The following is a 13,364-nucleotide window of genomic DNA, read 5'->3' as shown; positions in this document are numbered from 1 at the left end:
GATCCTAAGGGTGGGAGTAGGGTAGGTGTAGAGTGGGAGTAGGATAGGGAATGAGTCAAAGCAAACCTTGACTGAATCCGCAAGTATTAAATGAGGCTAAACAACCTTAATAACTCAGACAAATTCACAACCTTTACCTCTGTACAATATTTGTATAGATTTGACCATAAAAAGAACAAAAGCAAAGTAAGGTAAATTAGAAAAGTAAGTTATTGTCTTTTGTATAATTTATTCCTTAAGATTAATATCTCTACTATTTTTACATTTGCTCTGCTCGATCCAATACGCGTTGGCGATCAACTCCTTCGCCTTTCTCTCTTTCCTCTCCTTTCTGCTCACTTCTCCGGCGTTAAAGTATTTCTCTCTGAAACGAGAATCAATCATACCTAAATTAAGTACCTAATAATTATACTACGGGAGAAAACACTACCGACTTGGCACTGGCTGAAAATCTTAACAATTAAAAAAAATAGGACCCAGAGAATTCTCTTTAGTAATTATCCTCTTATTAGGGTTTAACTGCTTCCAGAAATACCATCACATCAATCGATGGACGACATAGGTCTTTTGTACGGACTTCCAAACATAATCCTAAGTCACCAGAATCCAGTGATTCCTTCGATGTCATCGAAGGATGTACCCATAGATCGACCAAGTGTACCCACACCCTGTCGGTCAGCCCTTAGTGCGCTTTCGGGTACAAAGTTGCTATTTTAGCCGCTTGTGACGCCAACGGCCATCAGCTCTTCGAACAACATAGTAGCCCCAGGTTCAAGCAGTGCCCATTGTCACATCCACAAAAATACGACTACAGTAAAACTATCTTCCGTACGCATTTACCAGTTTAGAAATCAAGTGTGCATAAAGCAGCTTTACGTTTTACTCTACGGACAGTCGTGATAGCCTGATATGACTTCTGCCTTCCATTCGGAGGGCGTATAGGTTCGCATCCGGTCCGGGGCATGCAACCAACTTTTCAGTTGTGTGCATTTTAAGAAATTAAATATCACGTGTCTAAAACAGCGAATGAAACCTCATGAGGACAACTGCATACCAGAGAATTTTCTAACTCAATCCGCATTAGGCCAGCGTGGTGCTGACCTAATCCTTCTGAGAGGAGACTCGAGCTTTACAGTGAGTCGAATATGGGCTGCTAAAGATTGATGATTAATGAACAATACCTGAAGTTGTGTAGCGTCGCGTGCTCCGTCTCGCACGCCGCGGGTGCGCGCTCGCTGATCTTCTGGTAGGTGAGCAGGCGGCGCGCCGTCAGCCGCGACAGCAGCTGCTCCGAGTTGCTCACCAGCCGCAGGCACGGGTGCGAAGGCAGCTGCTCCGCGTCGTACTCGTCTCTGGCGAATCAGCATCATTTTTTTTTAATATTTACCAGATCTATACTATACTTAAACTATGTGGCCTGCCCATTGCCACTCCAGCTTCGCGACTCGCCAGAGCTATGTCAGTGACTTGGGTTCGTCTGCGGATCTCCTCATTTCTGATTCGATGGAGAAACTCCAAGCATAGCCCGCTGAGTGACTGAGCCTTCTAATAAGTTCCATAGTCAGCGACCAAGTATCGGATCCGTAGCTCATCACTGGCAACACGCACTGTTCGAGTCTTGAGGCACTGAAATTTAGGACCAAAAGATGTCGCGGAGTTTCCTGAACGCTGCCAGCCGAGCTGTGCGACCACAATTCGAAGGTTTTAGGATACTTTAGGGTTTACGGTTAAAATGGGGTTGAAGTTATTTTTAATATAAATCGTTCATGTTTTCGTTCGTTTCGAGTTTTGTAAAATGATGAGTAGATTAATTATTTATTAGGAATAGGGGCTGAAAGTTTACATCGGATTTTCTCGCGGATGGCGTCCGCTAGTAACTAATAAGTGCGGTATAACATGCCAAAGTTTCCTACCTGACCAAAGGGTACCAGCACACTATCCGGCGGCCCATCTCCAGGTGTCGCGCGGCGAAGGCCAGCAGGTCGCTGTACACGCGCGGCAGACTGTACTCCACCTTGGCCGGGATGTGGTTGCTCCGGTGCTGCTCCGACAGCGTGTAGTTCTGCCTCTCTATGCCGATCTTCTCTATCGGCTCCCGCACTCCGTATGGTGCTAACAAGAGTGTCAACAATTATTTATAAAATATATATTCTAAGGTGCTGGAATGGCAAGCCCTCACTAGAAAGCAGAGTGTCGGTCGACCACCCACCAGGTGAACTGACGACATCAAGTGAGTCGCAGGGATTCGCTGGATGCAGGAGGTTAATGATCGTGATGTTTGGAAGTCCCTACAAAAGGCCATGAACTGAAATGGAAGTCCATCGGCTGTTGAAGATGATGATAATGATAAAATTAGTGAATTTTTTTCTTCTTAAAAGAAGCAGCTAGTCTACAATAATATTTTTTTGTCTAAGCAAAACAACCATGAATCAGACAAACACTGGACCAAAAAGATAAATTCTCACTATGTATATCTATAATACAACAACGAATAAAACTCACGGTCAGTGATGATAGCGTCGAACTTCAAGTCGTCCCTCCACAGCGGCAGAGAGAAGTCGCTCACCACCACGTCCAAGTACTTGTCTTTAGTGCCGTACTGCTCCATGTTGCCTCTTATACTTTCCTCCTTGGTACGAACCTGCACAAATATGTACATACGCACCGGCGCCGCACCGCAACTTTGTGTAGACTGGCAAAAACGCACCGCAAGTATGCACATAGTTAAAATTCGTTCTAGGTCAAAACATACTATGGGGCCACGCGTCCCCCGCGATACCAATTACATATATATTTATGGTACCAGTTAAGAATTAATCGAATAATTCAGCCCACATATTGCAACACCATATAAACTTTTCTGTAATGATGGAAAGAATTCCTGACATTCATCAAGTAAAATTTTCTTTTTCTTGCTAAATTTAGACACTGTAGATACTAATGTGAATAGACAGAAGTATGTATAGTTCCATGCTCGATATGGACGGTGCTTTTGCTTCTTCTGGTGTAAGATGTAACGGCTCTGCAAGTCAAAAAGTCCCTGTATCACGTTAACTGCTTCCGATCTATTGTGATCACCACTGACTAGATTTCCCCTCCAATAGTGATTGCCGCCAGGTGAAGCAGCTTAGAAGTTCAAGCCGAAAAATTGCGGCGGCGGTGCGGATGCGGCGGCGGTGCGGGTGCGGCGGCGGTGCGGGTGCGGCGGCGGTGCGGGTGCGGGTGCGGGTGCGGTGCGAGTGCGGCACCATGTACAAGTAGAAGTCTTACACTGAGTCATTAGATTTCCTGTCCTGGGTTCGATCCTCGGCTGGGCCGATTGAGAATTGGTCTAGGTCTGGCTGGTGGGAGGCTTCCGTCGTGGCTAGTTACCACCCTACCGACAAAGACGTACCGCCAAGCGATTTAGCGTTCCGAAAGGTGTGTGGATTTTCATCCTTCTCCTAACAAGTTAGCCCGCTTCCATCTTAGATTGCATCATCACTTACCATCAGGTGAGATTGTAGTCAAGGGCTAACTTATAAAGAATAAAAAAAAAATCCAAGGAGACTTAAAAGCTGCTGATTGGTGTTTTTTTTTTAGAAAATAGTACTAATGCACATAGGCTTAGAGAAGCAGTGGAACCGTCAATTGGCTAATATGATTTTTTTCTATTCAATGACAAGTTAGAAAAATAAGCGACATTTCATTCTTTCTTTTAGCCCTTGACTGTAATCTCATAGAATAGATACAAGTATTATATCCATACCTCTGACAGTTTCTCGTGTCATCGTACCGGAACGCTAAATCGTTTAGCTTTACTTCCTTTCCTGTAGTGTAGTAACTAGCCACGGTCGATGCCTACCACCAGACCAGACTTGAGTCAATTTAAAAATTATTAAATTCTAAACTAATCTGAACTGGGAATTGAATCCAGGACCTCTCTGTTGAGGACCACATTACTACCAACTGTGAGAATGGTCCCCAAATAACTGAAATGAGAGTTATTATACCGTGGGGCCCGTACAATACATACATTGTTACCTTTTGTCCGACGCGCGTGGGCCGCGAGCGAGAGTGCAGCATCATGAAGTCGATGTCCGAACCCCACACATATCCTGCAACACATTCAATGGAAAACTCATATTCGGAATAAATAAACAGACAGACAACAAAGTGATCCTAGAGTACCGATTTTCCTTTTAGCTATGAACTATGAAGCCCTAAAACCAAAATTCTTACGCCACCATTTATACAACACGAGCGGAGAAGGGGAGTGTTGATCGATCGTCAAGGAATTCCTTAACCCTACATCATGTAGTCACAAGTCCGGGACTCTGCTCGGAGTTTCTCTTTACCAAGCGATGGACCCCGGCACCTGCACGGTGAATCTATGGAATGTTAAGATCCCTATGTGCATAAGATGTTCTATCTCTGCATAAGAATGTATGACTTAGAAATCCAAAATGAATGGTTATCTGTAGATGAGTTCTGCATCCCTGCAGCACTAAAGTGGTGCGACAGTCAAGGTCGTCCTTAACCCTGCCCTCATCACAAGTCTGGGGCTCTGCTCACAGTTTTCCTCAATTGTATCATGGCAGTAACAGTACTATACGCTTACAGCTGCAGTAGCTATGAGTTGCTGCTGTACCTGGAATCTAATTATAGCTTGGCAAATGAGTTCGTAACACCCCCGATGGTCCACGCGAGACGGGAGGGGGGTAGCAATGACCCGCGCCCACGATTTTCCCATCAACGAACTTGCCAAACTATAGCGACAATCATTATATGTCGATAACAGTAAATGTGATGGAGGAACTCATAATGGATCTGCATAGCCCAACATCATGAAGTAGACAACAGTCATGCATCTGTTTTTTATTAACAAATAATATTAGCTATTAGATATATTGTTTTGTTATCTGTTTGCTTATAAATTAGATGCTACTACTAAGTCTTTTTTTTTTAAGAATATTTGCCATATTTTTTATAATATGACCAATATTCACATGCCCCCTCCAACTAGTCGGGAAATACTGTGCTAGGAGCGGGCACGACAATAGACCAACAGGGCGAAGATCGAACCACCACCCCTCGGTGATGAGTCCAACCGGTCTTACCCTTGAGCTATTGAGGCTTTTTTTTTTCAATTATTATGTTAAGAAGTATCTGGGTCAAATTATAATTTATGTAACCCTAATGATTATTATTATGATACGAACCTCCAAAATGTGCAGCAGCCACTAGCAGCGAGCCGGACCCCACGAAGGGGTCGAGCACCGCGTGGCCCGGCGCCACCTGCGCCTGGTTCGCCATGATGACGGCCAGCTGCGCGTCCATGCTCGTGTTGCCGATGAACTGGCGCCTCTTCAGCGAGTGCACTTTGATGAGGTCGCGCTGCCCGTCCGCTACCTGGCACACACAGAAGTGAGGTGATGAAAACTCTCTAGTCGTTCTTCTCTCAGACCCGTATGGGTCTGGGGGTATCGAGGCATCGCCTCCTGCGTGCGGTATTCAGTCGCACGCCATTATAGTGTGGCGCGGTCGTTGGATGTGCCCCCGGGTGGGGGCGTTAGAGGAAGAAGACGAAGAATATATGATTGTTCGTCTTCTTCCTCTCATGGATTTTAGTGAAGTAGCAACCTCAACATGTAGCCTCATTGGGTGACTCTATCTAGAGCATGTCTCTGGGGTATGCCTTTCGGTCTGGTGGGCGAGCGTGGTACGGCGCAATGTTCCGTGTATGGGGGAGCAGCGACGTATCTGCTTTGGCAAAGGCTCTAAGTGCCAGTTGATGTATGACGTCTAGGTCCTCGACACGCAGGTCCCTCGAGATGGTGAGGTTCCTGACGTATCGAGGAGCGTTCGCGATTAGTCTGTAGGTGTAAACTAAAACCTGATGGCCCTTCTAATAAATGAAAGGGGAATGCCCAACCCCGCCCAGGCCAACCCTAACCACCCAGGAATTTACTTATATCTAAAAAAATTTTGTTATTTTTTAGGTTTGCTACAACGTTTTAGGACATTTTTAATTCATCTATATTTTATACACAACGGGGACAAGCTAAAATCGTTGGCCAGCCTGAGTTTTATGATATTTTTAACCGACTTCAAAAAGGAGGAGGTTCTCAATTCGGTCGGTATTTTTTTTTTTTTATGTATGTACACCGATTACTCAAAGACGCCTGGACCGATTTCAAAAATTTTTTTTTTGTTTTAAACGGTATAGTCCCCATTTGGTCCCATTGCCATCATGTCAAGATGTGATGATGGAATCCTGGAGAAATTGAGGGGAACTTTCAAAAATTATATGGATGTCTAGTGTGTTCGTAAACTTTTCCATTTAGTACTTGTAAGCACTACAATTTCATGAAGATTTAAAATCGATCTGATGAAGGAGGGATAAAACAGACGAGGGAACTCCTCGGCGATTTACAGCAGTTACCTTGTGTTTGGGCATGATTAATTTGTATTAATGAGAACTTTCCACATAGATCGGTTGTGACTGTCATTTAGGGGTTTGGTGATGAAGACCAAGGACAATTAAGGGAACTCCTTAACAGTTTACAGTAACTACCTTGTGTTTGGCCTTGATTAATTCGTATTGCTGAGAACTTTCTATCTAGATGAGTTGTGTCTGTTATTAGGGGTCTGATGATGAAGACCAAGGTCAATTAAGGGAACCCCTTAACGGTTTACGGTAGCTACCTTGTGCTTTGGCTTGATTAATTTGTATTGCTCAGAATTTTGTACCAAGAAGGGTTGTGACTGTCATTAACGGTCTGATGTATTCGTTTGAGACTTTTACACTAAAAATGGAAAAATAATAAAAATTTTAATAAAAAAAATACAACCGACTTCAAAACCTAAAAACGTACCCACTAAACTAAAAAGCGAAAAATAACATCATAATATGTTCTACCTGCTGATTTTTTTGAAGTCGGTTGTATTTTTTTTATTAAAATTTTTATTATTTTTCCATTTTTATTTTATTATTTGAAGACTTATTATTAGTTTGTTTGTTCGTTTTCTTATTTGTTAAGATCTGGCTGGTGGGAGGCTTTGGCCGTGGCTAGTTACCACCCTACCGACAAAGACGTACCGCCAAGCGATTTAGCATTCCGGTACGATGTCGTGTAGAAACCGATAGGTGTGGATTTTCATCCTCCTCCTAACAAGTTAGCCCGCTTCCATCTTAGATTGCATCATCACTTACCATCAGGTGAGATTGTAATCAAGGGCTAACTTGTAAAAAAATAAAAAAAAAAGCTTGTTGGTAACAGAAGAAAATAATACAGTTTCAAATGTTACTTCGCCGCACGAAGTAAAATAAATACGAGTGATAAAATAAATGTATTTTTCTTCAAGAAACATACTTTTATTGAGCCAATTATTTAACCAGATCCATAATTATACATCATATCATCTCCATATACTTTTATACGGGGTATACCTGGGTTCCTCGGACCGACGTTGTATGGGCCGCTGGGCATTCCCCTTTGTGTACAAGTCACATTGACACAACACTTCTTCTACATTTCTAATATTCAAGCAGTATCTCATTGCCTCAGGGATCAAAATTGTCACCTACATTAATATATAAAAAGAAAGATTTGTTTGTTTGTATTGAATAGGCTGTGTATGTGACCTGGGCTTGTTGCAGTGAGCTAGCTCATTGACCTTTCTCACATTTTTATAATGATGAAATTCTGCAATCAGTTCACAGTTCCCGGAAATAAAATGGTAAATTCCATTACAAGTGGTTTAGTATTTTATCATTTTTGGGATCTATAGCTGGTAATAACATCTGCTTAATTTTTTTCGTAATTTTTATGCAGTTATTAACAAAGTTATAAAATATTACAAAAGTATTGCAAGATATAGTCACTGGCATAGTATTAGAATAATAATGGTAATATTTTATTCTGTAACCTATAGCTAAAAAAGGTAAGTGCAGAGTACAATATTGAGTTCTGGTTAGACTGTACGGCGAATAAATTGGTAATGGACATTACAATATGAAATTCAAAATACAATGATTTATTTTCGGTAACATTTAATTTTTTAATTCATGGCTTTATTATTATACCTAGGCTTTTGTCAATATGCTTAACAAAAGCTATAAAAATTAGCTTTCATTCGAGCTTTCTCACTTTTATCTAAGTCTATTACTGTGTCAACGATCGCCAAAATTCGGTTTTTTATTTTTTCTGAAGAATTGACTTTCTGCAATTACAATTTTATTCTCCGGGAACGGCGAGTTGTTAGACTATTAGCACATGAGTTGTCTGACTTTAGAGCTGTTATAGGAGAGCCATAGCTCTGCTGCCAACTAGTCATTGAACGTGGCAACTTGCTCTATGGGTGATGGTCAGTTTGTGTTAGTTTCATTCTTTACCAAAATATTGTAACTTACCCATCTGCCAAAAAACAAATGATGTGGGTGTTCAGGCACATTGTTGGGGTCTACACCATAAAACTCTATGTATGAAAGAGTTACATCTGGCTTGTTTAATTTCACTTGGCCTTTTAGAGGTAGGTAACTGAATTTCTGCAACACAACACATGTATTAGTTAATTAGATTAAGAAAAAAATATATATTAAAAATATTTGAAAAGTGAAAAGTGGATTATCACATACTTAAATTATATTTAAACATTGTACTACACATTCTATTTTTAATTTTCAATAATTTTAATTTAGCCAAAAACCAAAAAAAAATATTGGACAGGTAACCTAGCGAGGAAAGGGTAGAGAGTAGAGTTGCAAAGTCTAGAAGAGTTTTATCTCAAGGGGAATAAATTAAGTAGTATTATAATTCAATACTACTTAATTTATTAAACCAGAACAGGTTTAATAAATTAATTAGTATTAAGTTATAATATGCTAGCGGACGCCCGCGACTTCCGGGTAAAAATCGATATCAACTTTCAACCCCTATTTCACACCCTTCTATTTATACTTATTTTTGCAAGTTTTATAACTTATACCTAATAAATAGTCCACTAATCATTTTACATTTACAAATGTACCTAGAAAAATGAAGGACTTTCCATACAAACATTGTACCCCTACTTCACCCTTTTTTAATTTTATTTTCGCGACAAAAAATATCTTATTATTTTGATAATAAATAATAAATGACCGATTTTGCTCAGGTAGGCTCTTAGCAAAATCGGTCCAGCCCTTTTAGCGTGGTGCGAAAACCAAGGGAAATAGAGACTTCTATGCTAATATTATAAAGAGGTAAAGTTTGTTTGGTTGTAGGGGGTAATCTCTGGATCTACTGGGCCGATTTGGCAAATTCTTTTACCAACAGAAAGCTACGTTATTTGCGAGTGTCATAGGCTATGCTTGATCCCCATATTCACACCTGAACTACGTAATTGAAACAGCGGGGCGTCATATAGCGGCATATCTGTGTCTTTTAGAAATTTTGTATTATCTCTGAAACTATACTATAACTAATTAACATAATGTAAAGGGCAAATCTTTTCTTTATAATATCCTTGTGATTATTAAATAATTCATTTTGATAAGGATTTATGAGACGAATATCTTAGCATTCCATGGACTGTGCGGTTGCCGGGTCCATCGCGTGGTAGACAGAAAACTCCGAGCAGAGTCCTGAACTGAAACGATCAATCAACACTCTTCATTCTCTGCTCGTGCTGTTCTCCCTGCCTAGCCAAATTTGGTAAGATCCTATTAGAGCTTGGATACTCGTTCTAATATAGAACTAGCTTCACTTCTAGAGAGGCCAAGGTCTTTAAACAAGTTATAGAGCGATTTTGCTGGTAATCCTCTCGCACCCACTTCTACAGCGTACAGACTAACTACATAGCCATTTTTAGTTAGTTCATAATATTTATTCACTTTTATACTGTGGTCCTTCGAAATGTTAGTCTCCCACGGCACAGTAAGCTCTACAAGTACTAATCGCTTGGTTTGTTTGGACAAAAGGAAAATGTCTGGTCTAGATCTTGAAATAGCGACATCCACTGGGATTTTATAATGTTTTTCATACATATCCATTAATAAAGTCCAATCAGGTGCAGAACCTAGGATTGATTAAGGCTTACTAGATGTTTTTGTTATTGAACCTGCTTTGACAAAGTTAATTTGCCTTTTATTTGTAGTCAATCCTTTTTGAGCTCTAGCTACTGAAAGGCTTATAGCTTCACATATAATTTGAAGTCAATAAATGACAGAATTATCATCATGACGACGACGTGAGTAAATAGTAAAGACCCCTATCCAGGAGCACCTTGCATCCAACCTGCAAGTGTAACCTTGTATAAATAATGAAGTAAACTTATGTATATAAAATTAATAATTTTTAAAATACAAAAGGTACTTTGAATGCTAATTTTTAGAAGATAGATATATGGTGTCGTAGACTTTTTTGTACAACTTTTAAACATACATAAAGCCTCCATACATTAATTTAAATTTTACACAATGGTTAAGGCAGCGCATGCGAATAAGTTTGTTTAAGAGAGGAGTTTCTGTCCGACTTATTATACTCTTCTAATATATTTGATACCAATTGGATCAGTAGTTCTGAAGATTACCCCTTACAAAAAATGTTGCAAACTTACAAACTTTATCTCTTCATAATATTAGTATAGTTATTTATTGAGCAGACAATGAATAAAGGCAATTTTTTTTATAATGCTCCTTATTGAGGAACCTTTTAATTTGCTTTGTCAGGGATTACTATTTACCTTTGATCCAAAAATCGGAGTGGTATTCTGGAACCCTGACAGTTGCTTGAATCCTAAAGCCTTAGAATGGGAGGGTCAGATATTTACTGCATAGTTAAAAAGTAAATGAGGATGGTGCATAATTTTCAAGTATAATTTGCATTTACTGAGTCTTCATCATAAACAAACGTTTTCTAGAATTGATATGTATATAAATATTTTGGGAGACTTTGTTAGCAGAATAGCATGACAATACAAGGTCCAATAGGCCAACATGTAATTTGAGAGTTCAAGTACCTACCTCAATTTTATCCACCTTCTCCTTCATAGTGAAATGTTTACAGAAAGTCTCAACTTCGATTTTAAACGATTTACCGCCCTCGCAACACCGCTCTATAAGTTCACTTGGAGAAATATGTGACTCGCTATTATCCGATATATCTGTACCTAACCATTTTCCTGAAAGGTTGTTCATGGAACTCCTTAGGTTTTCGTGCAATCCAGTTTCTGTTTTTGCTGTAGCCCATAATTCTATACAGGTTTTGATTAAAATTGACCGTGACGCGATCTTTTTTACGCAATCTTCTGACGGCAGTTCGACCACCCAATAAGGTTTGTTTTGACAGGGTTTCTCGATGTATTTTATGGGAATTTCGAACAGTGACAATATGCTTTGCATTTCCTGAAAGAATTTTAATAATTTGATATACAAACATATAGGCTTTATATAGAATTATTGATTAAATAACGACGTACTTACTGCATATCTGAAATCGACATGTTCCTGCGCAAACCACATTAAATACCGGCGCCACATAATTAGCAATTTAGACACTATATTATCGTTAGGATATTTATTTCGTATTATTAAAAATTAGTAATAATTACATTTACATTGTGCAATGTGCATATATAACCTCAACTTTTGTTTACAAATTACAATTACAATCACAAACATAGAGTAACGTACAAATTAGTAGGAGTAGAGCACAGATTGATAGATTGGATTGGAGTAGAGGCTATAAGTAGAAGTTTTAGAATCTTAGACCATTAAAAGAATGGACCTATTTCGCACCCAAATTCACCAACAAATAGTCTATCGTTTTTTGAGGCTGACGAGGTAAACTCACTATCGAAAACATATATCACACAACTATATAATTGACTCGCAAAACACACACGCGTAATTTTTACACAGACTAACCAACACATCGCTTAGACTATCCACAGAATATATGTAGAAATGTAAAACAACTAAAGTGGTACACCATTAGACCATTAATAAAAGGACTTGCCTCGCTAACCGTCCCGGTTTGTGTAGTTAAATGGCATAAAAAACGGCCAAAAACTTGTAGTTTAGTAAAAGATGGAGTAACGTTTCATTTGAAAGTATTTAAACCTTAATTTTATCAATTTTTTAATAAAAACAATTTATAAAAAGAATCGATTCTTTTGACGAAACAGCCAAACATCGATCAGTAATCGAATAATCTATGTATTTAATCTGTGGATATTCTAAGCAATGCCACAGTAAAAACATATACAAGCAGTAGTTTGACTTCATACTAGAGGTCGAAACGCGAGCTATACCTACGCACCTCGAACTCGGGGCGTGCGTGGGTGCAGACAGTCGTGACTGTGCCGCAGTAACGAACGCACGGTGCTTTGACACCTATATATAATGGACATGTGGCATTTTACGTCAAATTTGGTCAAGGAATTTTTTTTTATTTTTTCGTAACCTCTCTAACTTAAAGAAAGCTACCTTAATGGAGCGAGATAGATATTTTTTAGTCATTGCGTAAAGAGATTAGACACATTTTACATGACAACATCAGTTATGTCAGTTGTGACCAAATTATGTTTTGTTTTTTTATTCTTTACAAGTTAGCCCTTGACTACAATCTCACCTGATGGTAAGTGATGATGCAGTCTAAGATGGAAGCGGGCTAACTTGTTAGAAGGAGGATGAAAATCCACACCCCTTTTCGGTTTCTACACGACATCGTACCGGAATGCTAAATCGCTTGGCGGTACGTTTTTGTCGGTAGGGTGGTAACTAGCCACGGCCGAAGCCACCCACCAGCCAGACCTGGACCAATTAAGAAAATCTCAATCGGCCCAGCCGGGGATCGAACCCAGGACCTCCGTTTTGTTAATCCACCGCGCATACCACTGCGCCACGAAGGCCGTCAAAGTTTTCAGGGAGCTCTTTACACGACGAAATCGATTACAACAATGAAATATCGATTCTGTAGCAACAGTTTTTATAAACGCGTTAGATCATAGATTTTTGATCTTTGCCTGAGGGGTAACGGTTAGCGAGCCAAGTCCAAGTATTAATGGTCTAAGCTATCTATCAGTATTAATCTGTGCGTGAAACGATACGTAATTACGGAGTATTTATAATCTGTGAAACGCTTGCACTTGCAGTCGCAGGCATGCCATGGGAACTTAGAAGAACGTGAAATCTTTATGTAGCAGCGCCATCTACATCCTAGATTTAAGATTCCAGGATAGTAAATTCAATTACATATGGTGTGTATGTATTACAATGTTTTTAGAGATTTGAACCGTGTAAGTACGGAAAAAAAACCGAAAAAAAAAGAATTATTTATCCTTTTAATTTTGACGCGTAATAGGAAGAATGTGTTTGTATTTCTAAAGCAAAGGGATTA

The 13,364-nt window shown here is 39.6% G+C and overlaps 1 protein-coding gene across 1 annotated transcript; it reads right to left on the bottom strand.

The window, feature by feature from the left end:
- Window positions 1–209: 209 nt before the first annotated feature.
- On the bottom strand, window positions 210–11,867 carry LOC112047909 (tRNA (guanine(10)-N2)-methyltransferase homolog). Its single transcript, XM_024085206.2, has 9 exons — window positions 11,447–11,867; window positions 10,988–11,368; window positions 8,396–8,530; window positions 5,202–5,391; window positions 4,024–4,097; window positions 2,503–2,641; window positions 1,914–2,112; window positions 1,182–1,352; window positions 210–364 (listed from the first exon to the last, which is right to left on the bottom strand). Exons 1-9 carry the CDS (start codon window positions 11,501–11,503, stop codon window positions 229–231), a joined length of 1,482 nt encoding a protein of 493 aa, XP_023940974.1. The 5' UTR covers window positions 11,504–11,867; the 3' UTR covers window positions 210–228.
- Between the last annotated feature and the right edge of the window lie 1,497 nt (window positions 11,868–13,364).

The sequence above is a fragment of the Bicyclus anynana genome, chromosome 10 (genome assembly GCF_947172395.1).
Source record: "Bicyclus anynana chromosome 10, ilBicAnyn1.1, whole genome shotgun sequence".
NCBI lineage: Eukaryota > Metazoa > Arthropoda > Insecta > Lepidoptera > Nymphalidae > Bicyclus > Bicyclus anynana.
Note: the sequence above shows the minus strand (reverse complement) of the source record. Positions and strands in the feature narration are given on the sequence as shown.

Excerpts from the sequence above, each read along its gene's own strand:
- LOC112047909 (XM_024085206.2), bottom strand. The coding sequence starts at position 11,503 with ATGTGGCGCCGGTATTTAATGTGGTTTGCGCAGGAACATGTCGATTTC. Across the intron at positions 2,642-4,023 it reads CCACGCGCGTCGGACAAAAG|GTTCGTACCAAGGAGGAAAG; the intron begins GTAACAATGTAT and ends ATATTTGTGCAG. Across the intron at positions 2,113-2,502 it reads CGACGCTATCATCACTGACC|CACCATACGGAGTGCGGGAG; the intron begins GTGAGTTTTATT and ends CACTCTTGTTAG.